This window comes from Hypomesus transpacificus, chromosome 22, assembly GCF_021917145.1.
Source record: "Hypomesus transpacificus isolate Combined female chromosome 22, fHypTra1, whole genome shotgun sequence".
Lineage (NCBI taxonomy): Eukaryota > Metazoa > Chordata > Actinopteri > Osmeriformes > Osmeridae > Hypomesus > Hypomesus transpacificus.
In genome coordinates this window covers 3,954,891-3,973,866 of record NC_061081.1, presented here as the reverse complement: position 1 = coordinate 3,973,866, position 18,976 = coordinate 3,954,891, and the positions used below count along the sequence as shown (strand labels likewise).

Genomic DNA, 18,976 nt, shown 5'->3' with positions numbered 1-18,976 from the left:
TTCAGCTGAGATATGTTGTTTTTGAACTAATATCATTGCAGAAGCAGATGTTTTTATACTGTATCTAAGGTTTGGATAATTGTTTTTGCTATTGTGGGATGTTGTGTGTTAACATTCGTAAATACTACACAAACAATCCATCATTTTATTGGGAAGTATAGCTTGTCTGTTAAGAAAATGTAAGCATTGTGGAAATGTGTTCACTGACTGCATATTGTGTGAAAAAGACATGAAATATGTGAATTGTATGGCCAAAAAAGACTGATGCTGTGCTAATTGTGTTTAGCGTTTTGAAAATGTGACAACTGTTTGGACAAATGCTTGTTAGCGACTGAAAAAAACTGTAATTCGAGCTAACTTGGTTGTAAATCTGACACTTCCATGCGTAGGCTCCAAGTAGCTAGCTACTGTGATAAACCTGGCTTGTTTTGCAGTGGTTTACATGCTAAACAGAGGATCGGAGTGTTGTTATGGGCTCAAATAAACAATCATTGCTATATTTTACAACCGGAGGCTTGACCGTAAGACTTAAAACCATTCTGTCAATAAATCATTTTTTTTTTGCCTTAGACTGGTTTTGAACCTACAACCCTTCATTTATCAGCACAACATCTCATCCAATTGAGCCATTCCCAGAGCTGGACTTTGGAATGTTCAGTCATCTACTGGATGATAAAACAAGACGTTTCTCCAATTGCAAGCACTGTCAGATTTGGTCCAAGCTCAAACAGCTGTAATTCAGTCATATATTCACATATGAAGGTGAAACTGTGCGTCCATCATGGTGGACCTAATGGGTACCGAGACTAATTGTTCCTCATGAAAAATGAGGCATGCACACCAAGTTTCAGAAGAATTGGAGCAATAAGGTGGAAATGCCATCACTTTGAAAATCGGACTTTTGGGCGTGGCCTGTGGCGCCCCCTATGGTCCGATGTGGCCCATATTTGGTGTGGGGGTACCCACTTGGATGTAGTATCAATGTGCCAAATTAGAAAATTTATGACAGGGGCCTTTTTGAGATATTGGGGCGCAAGGAGAAGAAAAAAAATAAAAAATAATAAGAGTACCAACAATAACAATAGGTTCCCTCCTACCGGAGGAACCTAAATATAGCTGCAAGCAGCGATGCAGGTTCCTCCGCAAAATATTATAAACGTACACTTTAGAAGATCGAGAGTTGGATAACAAAAGAGCAAAACTACTTCATGTTTGGCCAAGAACAGGCTGAATGGGGATTTGAACTCATGAGCATAAGGTTACAAGTCAGTCTCTTTATCCTCTCTGCTACACACCAACTGTTGAGATCGTATGAATAGAAAGGGCAGAGTATTAGCTTTGGTCAGCTTTGGGACAAAGGTTAAGAAACGGTTGACATTTCAAGGTGAAATTGCATGAAATTGTGCATGGTATTTCAGAATGATGTCATCCTATTGAACTAAACAGATAATCAAAATGATGACAGGCCAAAAGATAATGGCTGGATTCCAACCTACTACCTTATACTTTACAGGTCACCATCCCAGCCCAATGAGCTATTCTCAGTGTTGAATAGTGTCATGTTCAGTTACTGTATTAAAAAGTAAACTGTGTCTCCTGTGGTAAGCGTTGTTAGATTCAGCCAAAGTTGAAACTGCTTGTACATTTCCTATGAAAATGGGACAACGGGATGACTGGGTTGCTGCTGTAAAGAATAACTTACTTATAGTTTTTTTAAAAGGTTGTTTGGAGTGCCATAACTTGTAATGGAAGGGAATTTCAAACCATGCCTAGCATCAGTGGGGATGTGTCCTGGCTTAGGTTACTGAAATGAATTTGTGCAACAGACAAGGAATCCACCTGAACAATCAATTTACTTCATTAGAGATAACCATTAGCGTTATCTCTACCATGCGTAGACTACAAGTAGCTAGCTACTGTGGTGAACCTGACTTGTTTTGCAGTGGTTTACACAGTCTCGCTAAACAGATGATTGGAGTGTTGTGATGGGCTCAAATACACACGCATTGCTATGTTTTACAACCGGAGGATTTAGCAGAAGACTAGAAACCGTTTTGTCAGAATAAAAAATAAAAAACTATGCCTCTGATTGGTTTTGAACCTACAACCCTTTGCTTACCAGCACAACATCTCAGCCAATTGAGCCATTCCCAGGCATGGAATACACAGAGTTCAATAAAGATAATCAAAAAAGCTGTTTCTCCAATGGCGAGCATTGTCAGATTTGGTCCAATTTCAAACAGCTGTAATTCAGTCATATTTTGACATATCAAGGTGAAACTTTGCATGGTACTTCAAAGGCATGTCACCTTAAAGCCTATTAGGTTTGAACCATCCTTCAAAAATACATTTGTTTTAGTGACGCAAACATATTGAGGCGATGTTGACATTTACATAAATACACCCATTTCAGCCATTTTGTACTTGATTCAATTGCCTTAAGTAACATTTTTAAACACGTCAATGATACATATATGTACCAAATATCAAGTCAATTAGACCTTTGGTTCAAGAGAAGAGGAATTTTGAATGTTTTCCCAAATTATCACTGTACAGGAAAATCCATCATGACGGACCTTATGGGTCCTTGAGGCTTTTGTGTTCCTCATGAAAAATGAGGCATGCACACCAAGTTTCAGAAAAATTGGAGCAATGGGGTGGAAATGCCATCACTTTGAAAATCAGACTTTTGGGCGTGGCCTGTGGCGCCCCCTATTGTCCAATGTGGCCCATATTTGGTGTGGGGGTACCCACTTGGATGTAATATCAATGTGCCAAATTAGAAAATGTATGACAGGGGACTTTTTGAGATATTGGGGCGCAAGGAGAAGAAAAATAATAATAAGAATACCAACAATAACAATAGGTTCCCTCCTACCGGAAGAACCTAAATATAGCTGCAAGCAGCGATGCAGGTTCCTCCGCAAAATATTATAAACATGTACACTAAGAAGATCGAGAGTTGGACAACAAAAGAGCAAAATTACTTCATGTTTGGCCAACAACAGGCTGAATGGGGATTTGAACTCATGAGCATAAGGTTACAAGTCAGTCTCTCTATCCTCTCTGCTACACACCAACTGTTGAGATCGTATGAATAGAAAGGGCAGAGTATTAGCTTTGGTCAGCTTTGGGACAAAGGTTAAGAAACGGTTGACATTTCAAGGTGAAATTGCATGAAATTGTGCATGGTATTTCAGAATGATGTCATCCTATTGAACTAAACAGATAATCAAAATGATGACAGGCCAAAAGATAATGGCTGGATTCCAACCTACTACCTTATACTTTACAGGTCACCATCCCAGCCCAATGAGCTATTATCAGTGTTGAATAGTGTCATGTTCAGTTACTGTATTAAAAAGTAAACTGTGTCTCCTGTGGTAAGCGTTGTTAGATTCAGCCAAAGTTGAAACTGCTTGTACATTTCCTATGAAAATGGGACAACGGGATGACTGGGTTGCTGCTGTAAAGAATAACTTACTTATAGTTTTTTTAAAAGGTTGTTTGGAGTGCCATAACTTGTAATGGAAGGGAATTTCAAACCATGCCTAGCATCAGTGGGGATGTGTCCTGGCTTAGGTTACTGAAATGAATTTGTGCAACAGACAAGGAATCCACCTGAACAATCAATTTACTTCATTAGAGATAACCATTAGCGTTATCTCTACCATGCGTAGACTACAAGTAGCTAGCTACTGTGGTGAACCTGACTTGTTTTGCAGTGGTTTACACAGCCTCGCTAAACAGATGATTGGAGTGTTGTGATGGGCTCAAATACACACGCATTGCTATGTTTTACAACCGGAGGATTTAGCAGAAGACTAGAAACCGTTTTGTCAGAATAAAAAATAAAAAACTATGCCTCTGATTGGTTTTGAACCTACAACCCTTTGCTTACCAGCACAACATCTCAGCCAATTGAGCCATTCCCAGGCATGGAATACACAAAGTTCAATAAAGATAATCAAAAAAGCTGTTTCTCCAATGGCGAGCATTGTCAGATTTGGTCCAATTTCAAACAGCTGTAATTCAGTCATATTTTGACATATCAAGGTGAAACTTTGCATGGTACTTCAAAGGCATGTCACCTTAAAGCCTATTAGGTTTGAAACATCCTTCAAAAATACATTTGTTTTAGTGACGCAAACATATTGAGGCAATGTGGACATTTACATACATCCACCCCTTTCAGCCATTTTGTACTTGATTCAATTGCCTTAAGTAACATTTCTCAATATGTCAATGATACATATCTGTACCAAATTTCAAGTCAATTAGACCTTTGGTTCAAGAGAAGAGGAATTTTGAAGGTTTTCCCAAATTATCACTGTACAGGAAAATCCATCATGGCAGACCTATGGGTCTTTGAGGCTTTTTTGTTCCTCATGAAAAATGAGGCATGCACACCAAGTTTCAGAAGAATTGGAGCAATGGGGTGGAAATGCAATCACTTTGAAAATTGGACTTTTGGGCGTGGCCTGTGGCGCCCCCTATGGTCCGATGTGGCCCATATTTGGTGTGGGGGTACCCACTTGGATGTAGTATCAATGTGCCAAATTAAAAAATTTATGACAGGGGACTTTTTGAGATATTGGGGCGCAAGGAGAAGCAAAATAATAAGAATAAGAATACCAACAATAACAATAGGTTCCCTCCTACCGGAGGAACCTAATAATACCAACAATAACAATAGGTTCCCTCCTACCGGAGGAACCTAAATATAGCTGCAAGCAGCGATGCGGGTTCCTCCGCAAAATATTCTAAACATGTACACTGTAGAAGATCGAGAGTTGGACAACAAGAGAGCAAAACTTCTTCATGTTTGGCCAACAACAGGCCGAATGGGGATTTGAACTCATGAGCATAAGGTTACAAGTCAGTATCTCTATCCTCTCTGCTACACACCAATGTTGAGATTGTATGAATAGAAAGGGCAGAGTATTAGCTTTGGTCAGCTTTGGGACAAAGGTTAGGAAACGATTGACATTTCAAGGTGAAATTGCTTGAAATTGTGCATTGTATTTCAGAATGATGTCTGCCTGTTTAACTAAACAGATAATCAAAATCATGAAAGGCCAAAAGATAATTGCTGGATTCAAACCTACTACCTTATACTTTACAGGTCACCATCCCAGCCCATTGAGCTATTCTCAGTGTTGAATAGTGTCATGTTCAGTAACTGTATTAAAAAGTAAGCTGTTTCTCCTGTGGTAAGCGTTGTTAGATTCAGCCAAAGTTGAAACTGCTTGTAAATTTCCTATAAAAATGGGACAACGGGATGACTGGGTTGCTGCTGTAAAGAATAACTTACTTATAGTTTTTTAAAAAGGTTGTTTGGAGTGCCATAACTTGTCATGGAAGGGAATTTTAAATCATGCCTAGCATCAGTGGGGATGTGTCCTGGCTTAGATTACTGAAATGAATTTGTGCAACAGACAAGGGATCCACCTGAACAATCAATTTACTTCATTAGAGATAACCATTAGCATTATCTCTACCATGTGTATACTACAAGTACACTAAGTCATTTTAGCAGACGCTCTTGTCCAGAGCGACTTACAGTAAGTACAGGGATATTCTCCCCGAGGCAAGTAGGATGAAGTACCTTTCCCAAGGACACAATGTCATTTGGCACGGGCGGGAATCGAACCAACAACCTTCTGATTAATAGCCCGACTTCCTAACGGCTCAGCCATCTGACCTCCAGTAGTTAGCTACTGTGGTGAACCTGGCTTGTTTTGCAGTGGTTTACACAGTCTCGCTAAACAGACGATTGGAGTGTTGTGATGGGCTCAAATAAAGACTAGAAACCGTTTTGTCAGAATAAAAAATAAAAAACTATGCCTCTGACTGGTTTTGAACCTACAACCCTTTGCGTACCAGCACAACATCTCGGCCAACTGAGCAATTCCCAGGCATAGAATACACAAAGTTCAATAACTGGATAATAAAAAAAATCTGTTTCTCCAATGGCGAGCATTGTTAGATTTGGTCCAAGTTCAAACAGCTGTAATTCAGTCATATTTAGACATATCAAGGTAAAACTTTGCATGGTACTTCAGAGGCATGTCTCCTTAAAGCCTATTAGGTTTGAACCATCCTTCAAAAATACATTTGATTTAGTGACACAAACATATTGAGGCAATGTGGACATTTACATAAATACACCCCTTTCAGCCATTTTCTACTTGATTAAATTGCCTTAATTAACATTTCTCAATACGTCAATGATACATATCTGTACCAAATTTCAAGTCAATTAAAACTTTGATTCAAGAGAAGAGGAATTTTGAAGGTTTTCCAAAATTATCACTGTACAGGAAAATCCATGATGGCGGACCTTATGGGTCTTTGAGGCTTTTTTCTTCCCAATGACAAATGAGGCATGCATACCAAGTTTCAGAAGAATTAAAGCAATGGGGTGGAAATGCAATCACTTTGAAAATTGGACTTTTGGGCGTGGCCTGTGGCGCCCCCTATGGTCCGATGTGGCCCATATTTGGTGTGGGGGTACCCACTTGGATGTAGTATCAATGTGCCAAATTAGAAAATTTATGACAAGGGACTTTTTGAGATATTGGGGCGCAAGGAGAAGAAAAATAATAATTATAAGAATACCAACAATAACAATAGGTTCCCTCCTACCGGAGGAACCTAAATATAGCTGCAAGCAGCGATGCGTTTTCCTCCGCAAAATGGCAAAATATTATAAACATGTACACTGTAGAAGATCGAGAATTGGACAACAAGAGAGCAAAACTACTTCATGTTTGGTCAACAACAATAGGCTGAACGGGGATTTGAACTCATGAGCATAAGGTAACAAGTCAGTGTCTCTAGCCTCTCTGCTACACACCAACCGCTGAGATTTTATGATTAACAAGACCTCATTATTAACTTTCCGTAGAATATTGAAACTCAATAGAATGTTGTAAACCTGGCTTGTTTTGCAGTGGTTTACACAGTCTCGCTTAACATATGACCGGAGTGTTGTTATGGGCTCAAATAAACACCCATTGCTATGTTTTACAACCGGAGGTTTGACCGGAACACTACAAACCGTTCTGTCCAAAAAAAAAAAAATTCCTCTGACTGGTTTCGAACCTACAACCCTTTGTTTATCAGCACAACATCTCAGCCAATTAAGCCATTGCCAGATCTGGAATCTGCCATGTTCAGTCATCAACTGGATAATAAAATAAGATGTTTCTCCGATGGCAAGCATTGTCAGATTTGGTCCAAGCTCAAACAGCTGTAATTCAGTCATATTTTTACATGTCAAGGTGAAACTTTGCAGGGTACTTCAGGATGGTGTCATCTTAAAGCCTATTGGGTTTGAAAAACCATCATTCAAAATTACATTCGATTTAGTGACACAAACTTATTGAGGCAATGTGGTCATTTACATAAATACACCCCTTTCAGACATTTTGTATTTTATTCAACTGTCTTAAGAAAATGTTTCTAATATGTCAATGATACATATCTGTACAAAATTTCAAGTCAATTAGACCTTTTTTGTAGGAAGAGATCTATTTTGAAGATTTTCCCAAATTATCACTGTACAGGAAAATCCATCATGGCGGACCTTATGGGTCCTTGAGGCTATTTTGTTCCTCATGAAAAATGAGGCATGCACACCAAGTTTCAGAAGAATTGGAGCAATGGGGTGGAAATGCAATCACTCTGAAAAGTAGACATTTGGGCGTGGCCTGTGGTGCCCCCTATTGTCTGATGTGGGCCAGTCTGTGTTTGGGCCGTAGTTGTGGCATGTTGTATCAACATGCCAAATTTCAAAACATTTTACCAATGTGTTCATGAGATAAATTACTAGAATAATAATAATAATACCAACAAACACAATAGGGTCCTCCTGACGGAGGAACCCTAATAATAATAAATATAGCTGCAAGCAGCGATGCAGGTTCCTCTGCAAAATATTATAAACATGTACACTGTAGAAGATTGAGAGTTGGACAACAAGAGAGCAAAACGACTTCGTGTTTGGCCAACAACAATAGGCTGAATGGGGATTTGAACTCATGAGCATAAGGTTACAAGTCAGTCTCTATCCTCTCTGCTACACACCAACTGTTGAGATTATATGAATAGAAAGGGCAGAGTATTAGCTTTGGTCAGCTTTGCGACAAAGGTTAGGAATTTCAAGGTGAAATTGCATGAATTTGTGCAGGGTATTTCAGAATGATGTCGTCCTGTTTGACTAAACAAATAATAAAAATTATGACAGGCCAAAATATAATGGCTGGATTCCAACCTAATACTTAATACTTTACAGGTTACCATCCCAGCCCATTGAGCTATTATCAGTGTTGAGTAGTGTCATGTTCAGTAACTGTATAAAAAAGTAAGCTGTTTCTCCTGTGGTAAGCGTTGTTAGATTCAGCCAACTTTGAAACTGCTCTAATTCAATCATATTTTGACATGCCAAGGTGAAATTGTTTGTGGTACTTCAGAATGATGTCATCCCATTGAACTAAACAGATAATCAAAATGATGACAGGCCAAAAGATAATGGCTGGATTCCAACCTATGACCTTATACTTTACAGGTCACCATCCAAGCCCATTGAGCTATTCTCAGTGTTGAATATTGTCATGTTCAGTTACTGTATTAAAAAGTAAGTTGTTTCTCCTGTGGTGAGCGTTGTTAGATTCAGCCGAAGTTGAAACTGCTTGTACATTTCCTATGAAAATGGGACAACGGGATGACTGGGTTGCTGCTGTAAAGAAAAACTTACTTATAGTTTTTTTAAAAGGTTGTTTGGAGTGCCATAACTTGTCATGGAAGGGAATTTCAAACCATGCCTAGCATCAGTGGGGATGTGTCCTGGCTTAGGTTACTGAAATGAATTTGTGCAATAGACAAGGAATCCACCTGAACAATCAATTTACTTCATTAGAGATAACCATTAGCGTTATCTTTACCATGCGTAGACTACAAGTAGCTAGCTACTGTGGTGAACCTGACTTGTTTTGGCGTGGTTTACACAGTCTCGCTAAACAGATGATTGGAGTGTTGTGATGGGCTCTTAAAACTGCTTGTACATTTCCTATGAAAATGGGACAACGGGATGACTGGGTTGCTGCTGTAAAGAATAACTTACTTATAGTTTTTTTAAAAGGTTGTTTGGAGTGCCATAACTTGTCATGGAAGGGAATTTCCCATTGAGCTACCCGCAAGGCTGAGAAATGCTGATCAGTTTCTGTCAACAACAAAAAAAGCTGTATCTTCTGTAGCATGGCTTGTTCGATTCGGCCAAAGTTTAAACAGTTGTAATTCAATGATCTTTTGACATATCAAGGTGAAATTACGCATGGTACTTCAGAACGATGTCATCCCGTTTAACTAAACATATATTCAAATTTAAGACAGACTCAGTGTGGCTGGATTCGGACTTACGACCTTATACTTTGCAGGTCACCGTTCCAGCTCAATGAGCTATTCTCAGTGTTGAGTATTGGCATGTTCAGTTACTGTACAAAAAAGTAAGCTGTTTCTCCTATGGTAAGCGTTGTTAGATTCAGCCAAGGTTGAAACAGCTCTAATTCAATCATATTAACATACCAATGTGAAATTGTTTATGGTACTTCAGAAGGATGTCATCTTGAACCCTATTAGGTTTGAAAAACCATCAGTCAAAATTATATTTGATTTATTGACACAAAGAGGCAATGTGTACATTTACATAAATACACCTCTTTCAGCCATTTTGTATTTGATTTAATTGCCAATTGAGCCATTCCCAGGCATGGAATACACAAAGTTCAGTGACTGGATAAGAAAAAAAGCTGGGGTTCTGGGGTTCCTCCTGACGGAGGAACCCTAAATAGGTTCTCTCCTACCGGAAGAACCATAAATGTAGCCGCAAGCAGCAATGGCGGATTCCTCCTCATTCATGACGCACCGCAGAGTACAAGACAAATTTCCCTGAGCGGGACAATAAAGTTCATCGTATCCTCAAAGTTGCAAAATTCTGTAAAATTGACATATTTAGAGGGTTAAACTTAACTGCCGACAAAGGAACCATAAAAGCAGTAACACCGATCCACATTCTAAATCTTTGCATGCATCGATATTTGATGCTACGCTCTACAAAACTGATCCACAGGAACTTTCAGTTATGAAAAGTTTGTTTGCACTAGTGCACTCTCAGTGTCTAACGTGAATGGGAATACGCTGCCAATGCAGTCTTACAATATCGATCAAAATACAACTTTTACACACATGATGTAAGAAATCTTAAATACAAAACACAATAGTTCTGGTGATTTCTGTGTAGTAGTTACCTCAGAGGGAAACATTAGCTACAGCTATGACTAGAGCTACACAGCTACAGGTATCTAAGTGTATCATGAGATAAATAAACACATTTTTGCCTCTTGCGGCCACGCCCAGTGATCAAATGACACAAAATAGATTGGACATCCTCAAAAGAGGGTTCCAAATGATCACACCAAGTCTGGTGTTGATTTCCCAAGAATTTGCAAAGATATGAACCAACTTCCTGTTTGGTGTCTTTGCTGCCAAATTTGATTGGCTGTACCAGACAAACGGTTTTGAAAATCAAAAAACTTTGGATAAATTCTGTGAGGGTTGCTCTGACGATGATGTGTGCCAATTCTGGGGAAGATTGAAGAAAAATTGTAGGAGGAGTAGGCTTTCAAAGGTTTTCAATAAAACCGGAAATGGCGGGAAATCTATATAACCGGAAATTGACGTCATAGGGTGTGTTGAACTCGTCTTGACCCAGGGAATCCAATACGTGCGTTCGACATGGACTGCGGCTGCATGAAACGACCGGCGAGAGTGGCCGCTTGCAGTCGGGGAGGAGTTGAAAACAGCTCTGTGAAGTCGGACATTTCAGCTTCTCGTGGTTTGCTGCGTTGACGTCAGTCACGGCCGATTAAGTGCTGTTTGCTTACTTTACTCTACTATAATTAAACGTAGTCTTTCCGTTAGCGAAGAGGCGGAGTAAAACCCTTTCTTCCATGAATTTGTAATTAAATTCAACCATTTGGTCCGGATTTGAGCATTGGCGAAACTGAAGGTGTCCGAATATTACCAAACACACGTCAAAGTTGTCGTGTGTGAGTCTGGCCAATCATGAAATAGCTGTGTCGTCACTTGAACCCGTGCAGTTGCTCTTGAGAAAATGAGCTCGGCTACACAGCCGGCAGTTCTCGAATCGATCTCAGGGCTACTTTGATGGCGACGTCACAGCGACGTATCATCGGCGCCGTCTCAAGTTGGACAAAAAGTCTTAACCAGAATTCACTGTTTCAAGTCAGTTGCCTGCAGCCGGCTGCAGCGCAGCATGAAGTCGGGTCATGTCGAACGCACCTAATGGTACCTCATTTTAGAAATTGGTCATACGGTTCAAAAGTTACGTGTTTAAACACAAGTCCAACTTTGACCCGTTGGTGGCGCTAGAGTGCTCGAATGGGAGACATGAACTTTTTACCATACGGTTCTAGGGGCTGCCATAAACTCCAATGGGAGAAGATGATTAACTAGAACATGCATTTCCTGCTGAAAATGCGTTGGAATGCTGAAATCTGAAAAAAAAAATACAGAAAAAAATACAGAAATGAAAAAATACCCGCAAGCTGAAAGCTGAAATTAATTTAAAAAATGTGTGACTCACACAAAAGAGGCAGTGTGGTAGCTGAACTGCATCATCTAACAAAGCTAAGTGCTAGAATACTATGCGGGAGAATAAGTTTGAACGTTGTGAAGCAATCGAAGAAATAGTTGAATTTCAAGAGGCAGTGTGGAACCGACGATTGCTATCGGTTTTCTCATGGTCAAGTGAACGCACTCATACCCCTTTTCCACCAACGCATTTTGGGGGCCAGTTCGGAGCCGGTGCCTAATCGCGAACCAGTTCTTTCTCTTTCGACAGACTGGGAACCAGAAAAGTGGTTTGTACGTGGTTCGTACGTGGTTCGCAACGAGCACCACTTCGGAGCTGGTCTAGTTTACGAACCAACAAAGAACCGCTTGGGGCGGGGTTACTGTGACCAACAAAACGCTTTGGCCGCCATTGCTCTAAGTTTTTACAATTCATATTTCAGCTAAACGGTACTTGTAAATCAGAATCTGAATGAAAATGTATCGAGAAGTGGGCAGTGTAGTTGCTGAAAATGTGCTTATTTTATTGATTAAGTTGAACAAACACCTCGGATGCGCCGTGTTTGGATGCCGATGTAGGTTCGCAAAACCATGAGCAACAAAAGCAACGCAACGTCCGTCTTTGTTGATGTTGTGATTGGCGCCACGACCTACGTAGACACTTTTGAAAAGGTCGCTGAAAGAAATGGCGTCACGGTCAACACTTTTAACCGTCGCTTGAAAGTGTCGCCTACCAGGAGAAATTTGTACTGGCTTTGATGTCGTCACATAGTGTTGCGCAAGTGTGATTGGCTAGATAGACGGCACGCGTCGTTGACTGCATTGTTTTGAATTTTCAGTGAACGCTCAACAGCTGTTTAAGATGGAAGGAATAAAGGAGAGATTGGCAGAGCAAGTTGGAACATATCCACACCTTTATAATGCGTTTCAAAATTAGCTACAGCCATTTTCTCCGATCGATCACCTAGGCTACAAAGCGTAAACAATGTAACCATAGCTATGTGTTTGCCGAAGTATAAATGCAGCAGCCTGAAGCAGCATTCCAACAATAATAACACTAATAAAACAAATGAAAACAACAGGTTTCCTCCTACCGGAGGAACCCTAATAATAATACCAACAATTTCAATACTGATTCCTCCTGACGGAGGAATCCTAATAATAATACAACAATTACAATCCTAAAAAGGAATGGGTGCGGGTGGGGTAAATACATAATTTTAAAGTCTTCATTGCCCTGAAAGTGGCCATTTGGGTGATCAATTACTTTAAATAGAGGAGACACTGAGGACTGTCTGTCCTAGAAATCCAGTTCTCGTCAAGCCAAGAATCTTTGCATTCAGTTAGTTCAAATCTTGAGAGCGCTTCGCTGAGTGTCATTTAGACCATATGGACCACACACACATATAAATTTGTACATACAAACATATACACATACAAAAACGTCTTATACTAAAAGAGGCACAATGGATCTCTGAAAAGTCTTTAATGGCAAATTCTAACCGAGGCCAATCACTCTTTAAATATAGCCACCTGGCAAGGTCCAGTGCCTGCACTCAAATGGTTGGCTTGTCGTCTAATGGAAAAAAAATACTGTTTAATCATTAAGGGAGTATTTCCCCAGCTCATCACCGTAAAGTTGCATTCCTGGGTATAATAAACAATGTCACTGCGCCAAATTTCTTTTTTGTCCAAATGACTCAATTACACATGTCCCTCAGGTCAGCTCCTTCCTCAGCATCTCGTCCTCCACACCTGTCTCCTATGCTGTAGGTATGGCTGGGCAGATGCTCATCCACTGTGCTTCTTGGGTGGGTTACTGGTTTCACTACGCTGCTCAATATAACTAATGGAATTCAGCTCAATATTTAATCTGTGTAATGTGGAGATGGGAACATATATCTAGTCGCTGAGAATGAAATCGCTCAATCTCATTAGTGAATTAGGTTGAGAGGTTCATCCCAATTAGAAATTAATGCAATGATTTATTTATTATATCAAAGTGAGCCTCTAAAAGGCCACCTTGCTCAGTAAATCTCAAGTTATTGGGTGCACTTTCTTTGTATTGAAAATAGGAGGTCTTCCACAGTCACAATCTTTTGTTCACAAAAGAAAAGATGGAAGCCACCAAAAAATCTCCAATCACATCTAATTTCCTTCAGAGAGCTCTGACTGTAAACACACTGGAATATAAATGATCTATGCATCCATTTTTCAGATCATACATAGTGCATTCTCTATCAAACGCGAGCAATTAATTATCCTTCCTTTCCTCAGCCCTTTGGAAGGCAGAGTATCTCTACCCTTCAGACAGTATGTTCAGTGAAAACTTCAAAGTCAGCAGCCAGCATTGTTATCTGACTCTTGTCGGGCATCTCAGGTAGAGGACAGATTTCACTGTGAGAATTGTAGACCATCTCCTGCAGTTACACAGTGTCTTTTGACACATGCACCACCCCAGGAGGACACCACTGGCTGGGGCTTCGCTATCATTCAGACAGCTGGGACACATGTGGAGTTTGGATTAAATCCTCAAGTTGTCACATCTCATCTTATCTCCCCGGGTATAATAACAAAGGGGAGGTAAAGGGGCAGATGCATGCATGAAAATACTAATCAAAGACCGGTTTGAGAGCGCTAATGCGCATCTCCAGGCACCATACATTAGTTCTTTCTGATTCTGATCATATCATATGGCACCCAAATACAGCAGTGCCCTCAACTTGATTGGCTCCTGGCAAGGTTATTTTTATGCAAGAAGAACCAAAACAACAACAATTACTTATAAGTGTCACTCAAGGAATGCTGGAAACTCAGCAAGCTCATCTGTGGAGATAGCAATACCATGCTTTAGGTGGTTTCTCTGTTTCTCATAACGGCCGTTGACAATGACAAATCAAAGTCCTTGTGTGGAGGCATAGTCTCCAAGCTCTCAAGTTTGTTCACAGAGTCCTCTAAAAGAGCCTCCTGCCAACACAGCAAACAAAACGCACAATGGCACTGATGGATTGTCAGCTGTCGACAAAAGACATCATGAGGTCTGCGGTCTCACACAAGGAGCAGTAGCACCTGTGGAAATAATCACTCAGCCAGAAATGCTGTTGAGTTTCTGAATGGCAACACTATGTGGATAGGGAGTGGGAGAAACAACAACCACTAATTGGACAGAGAAAGAGAGAGAGAAAGAAAAAAAGTGTGTGGTGTGGTTGGGTGAATAATAAAATTGTTGGGTGGCAAAGGAGTGAGAGAGAGATAGAGAAAGTGGGGAGATAGAGAGGTATAATAGAATCTGAAGAGATAATGCCTTAGATCCTGGACCTGACGTTGATCTATAAAGACAGAGATAAATCTGATGTGCTTGAAGCTCCATGTCAACAATCACTTCCATCTTGCCATCTCAATGTAGAGAATATGTCCCAGTTGTGTACCTCGCCTGACAGCTAATGTCCGAGTCCCATGCTCAGACTGATCTTGTCATTTCAGTCTCCATGTGAGAGATGACTAAAAACTAAAAAGAACAGACGTGCACAATACACTAATTGAGCACCCCAGAGAACAAGGGAACACATTTTATCCCTGTCTGTACAGTGTTCACAGGTAAATTACTTTCAAAGGGTGAGAGGAGTGTGGTGTGTGTGTATGTGTATGTGTATGTGTATGTGTATGTGTATGTGTGTGTGTGTGTGTGTGTGTGTGTGTGTGTGTGTGTGTGTGTGTGTGTGTGTGTGTGCGTGTGTGTGGGTCTGAACTATGTATCTCTATCCAACAAGCATGTGTCAGGACATACAGATGTGCACACATGTATCCTTGTGAGGATAATAACTTTTAATTGAAAAGATCTCTGCCACCTCTTAACACTTCAGCCACAACTAATATACTCTGGAACTGCAGGTGGCAATAAAAGTGAGTATATGCTTTCAGTGGAAAGTTGAAGTAATATAGTAGTGTAGATGTGCAATAAGAGTACATATGCCATTGGAATGTCAAAAGTCAAGGTAGAAGGGAGAAAATGTTCATCTGAATAAGATTTGTTGTAGATTGTCTATCCAAGTAGAGTTGTACATACAGTCAGGGCTGGACTGGGACAAAAAAATGGCCCTGGCGTTTTTGCTCAGACCGGTCCACGGTGTCCGACCAGCCCACTGTCAGACATCACCCACCAGTATACCAAAATAGTTAAGAGACTTGATTGGGCCAGCCCAGTGTCATTATGGAAAATTAACCAATGGGCTTCTGTCCTGCTTTATTGGCCGGTCGTTGGCCAATTTTAAGTTTATTAAAAGAATATATATAAAGATTTATATATAAATTAAATATATTATATCGGCCCAAGTGCGTCAGCCCACCAGGCATTTGACTGGTATGCCAGATTACCAGTCCAGGTAATGCATTTTAGCATTTGCAAGGATTTAATACAATTTATGTTTAATCTCAATGAGAATGTGTAGTTCACAAAATAAATCCAGCATGTCTTTATTTACATTTAGTCATTTTTAGTCATTTAGCAGACACTCTTATCCAGGGCGACTTTCATCATTACCATATATATATTTATATATGGTAATGATATGTGCATTTCTGTCATTCTTTACAAAAGAAAGCTTTTACAGTAATTCATTTGAAAGGAGACACATTTTCCTGTTGAGCTATTTCAATGATTGATACGCCTTTGGGGCTTGTAAGCCCTAAATATAACAGAAAGGCCTAATGAAAACAGGGGTCTTTTGTTTCAAGAGTGTACAAGACAATGAACTAGAGGTCTATTAAGACATTGTATTAATGAGTCTAACAACAAAATCATTCTGCAACTATTTATATTCTCATGCTATAAGTCAAGACAGGAATAGAAAATAGTTAAGAGTTAACACAAGTAACAAGTAATATAAATCACTGAGTAGAGCAAGTACAAATCATTTTAGAGTTGCAATTTTACAAAGATTTTTTTTATTATTTGATAAATGTATTGTGCTTGAGTGAACTTTTTTTTCATCTACACGAGAAAATCTAGCGTGGTGAACATATTAGATCTTTTTCAAATGTGATTCTTCTTCTGTCTATTTCACTCACATCAAGCTGCTTTATAGGTTCTTGACAACATAGTAATTTACAGTATGTCCGGGAGTAACACCATGTGGGGCCGCCATTCTTCATTTTAATTAAGTAGTCCTACAACCCAGACATAAGTGCTGAATTGCAGGAAGAAACAACATAAGTAATGCAACAATGCTCTGACGCAAGGTCATAAAATTGAGTTTTGTCCAAGAGCTTAAGCACATCAAGGGACACTGAAATCCAAACCATCAACTCGTTGAGGTTGCCAAATGTAAAACATTACTTGGAAAATAGATTTTCCATTCAATCGTTGAGCTGCTCATGTATCCTCTAAAAATGGTACTTCCACTGCATTAACCAAACCTTTATTTTTCAAACCTTCAATTTAGATTATGGAACCTATTAACTTGTGTCTTTCCCACATTTTAATACAGTATGGTCTGGAGTTTCATTTTATGGGTCAACATTTGAGTAATAGGATTTAATTCCTTAATTATCTTATGTTGCCTGTTAAAGAGAAAGTTACCTTCATTTGAAAATAACAATTTCAGAATCACTTGATTCAGTAAAGGGACTCAAGGAGTCAGGTGGCTGAGCAGTTAGGGAATCGGGCTAGTAATCTGAAAGTTGCCAGTTCAATTCCCGGCCGTGCAAAAATGACGTTGTGTCCTTGGGCAAGGCACTTCACCCTACTTGCCTCGGAGGGAATGTCCCCGTACTTACTGTAAGTCACTCTGGATAAGAGCGTCTGCTAAATGACTAAATGTAAATGTAGTGTGTAATACTGTCAATTGAGCTCAACAATATATTTGTTAAGATTGTTGTTTGCAGATATTGCACACTGATTTCTAATGTCAGCTCTATAGCTTGCCCTATAGCCTGCATAGTTAGACAAATGTATTTGAACATAATGATGCTATTTAACCATATGATGAAAACACCACGTGTGTCTATGATATTAATGACCTTAGAAGGAAAAAAACACATACCTGAATCTCCCTTGCGTGGTAGATGATGATCAAACCCAAGAGAATTATTGTAGAAAGGGTGATCAGGCATTTTAGAGCTAATGAATACAAAGACTCCTGGGAAGAGAGGAACAACACTATAGCAATTCAACAATACACATTGTGAAATATCTCAAGAATAACGAAATTCTAGGCTTCATTACAGTAAACTAGGTAAAATTATTTGCCCATTAATTAATTTGACTCATTAATTAAAATAAATTGTGACACCATGTGACTCCTACTTTAGGCCTAATTTGTGTTGCTGGAGATAACAAGCACCTGGACAACGTGATCCCTATCCAGCCATGCAGCTATCGTTGGGCGCGTGTCCCGTAAAGATATACACAAGTCTCAAGAAACAGAATCAATAGACCACATGCTACGTTACGGAAACAATGTAAATATGTAGAAATGTCAAGAGCTACTTAAGAACGAACTCCACTTAACATGCTAGAAAATAAATTTTCATTTGGCTCTGCACGTTATGGGTTTGAGTTACGCACCTTTCCATAAGCTCCCCATGATAGTTCGGTCTCTATGACCATAACCACGATCCCAAACATCCCAAAAATTAAAGCATAGTCGCTGAGACGTTTCCTTTTCTCAAACAAGGCCCTTCTGTGTCCAAGCTTTTCCCCAATGTTCTGGTTCTTCTTTTTACCCGATTTACTGCCACTGTGGCCACCCCCTCCGTCTCCCGATGCGTAAGGCATCAGGGTAGTTGAATTGTTCTCCGGTTTAGATATTAAGGTTTCCGACGGGTCTGCGGCAGAGATCGGTTGGAGAGGCTGAGACTCGGAATCAAACTCGTGTATGTTTCTGCGGGACGAGCTCAAGTTGCTCAGCGGCCGCATTACGCCGCCGTTGTATCTACAGCTGCTCATGGCTATTTCATTGTATGAGTTACTCTCTTTGTGGCTGCTGCTTGGGCTGCCCAGTTGCCGATCGTGGCATTGCTGACGGTGAGGGTGATGCTGTCTGGTTGAACTACCATGACTAGAGGGTGTGAACTCACAAACGCTAAACTGACCGCCTTGCTTTGACGAGGTTACAGATGGTGTCCTTAAAGTTCCAACAGTGTTCGGCGACGACCCGCGAAAAACAAGGCTTTTTCTTGGATCGCAGGTACAGTTATTGCAGGTGCATGGATCGCGCTGCTTGGTGAGCCGTTCCTCTCGTCCGCAGTATTGCTGGTACTTACAGTGCTGGAACTGCTGTTCTTGAAAGAAATCGTTCTGCAACTGCAATGGGGTTTCCAT

The 18,976-nt window shown here is 40.1% G+C and overlaps 1 protein-coding gene across 1 annotated transcript in view; it reads right to left on the bottom strand.

Annotated features, from left to right (window-relative positions):
- The window catches only part of kcnn2 (potassium calcium-activated channel subfamily N member 2), a 41,124-nt gene extending 22,148 nt beyond the window's left edge, over positions 1–18,976 (bottom strand). The window contains exons 1-2 of the mRNA XM_047045429.1: positions 18,221–18,976; positions 17,697–17,792 (exon numbers count right to left, since the gene is read on the bottom strand). Of these exons, the coding sequence (XP_046901385.1) occupies positions 17,697–17,792; positions 18,221–18,976 (852 nt within the window). The remainder of the gene's footprint in view (positions 1–17,696; positions 17,793–18,220) is intronic.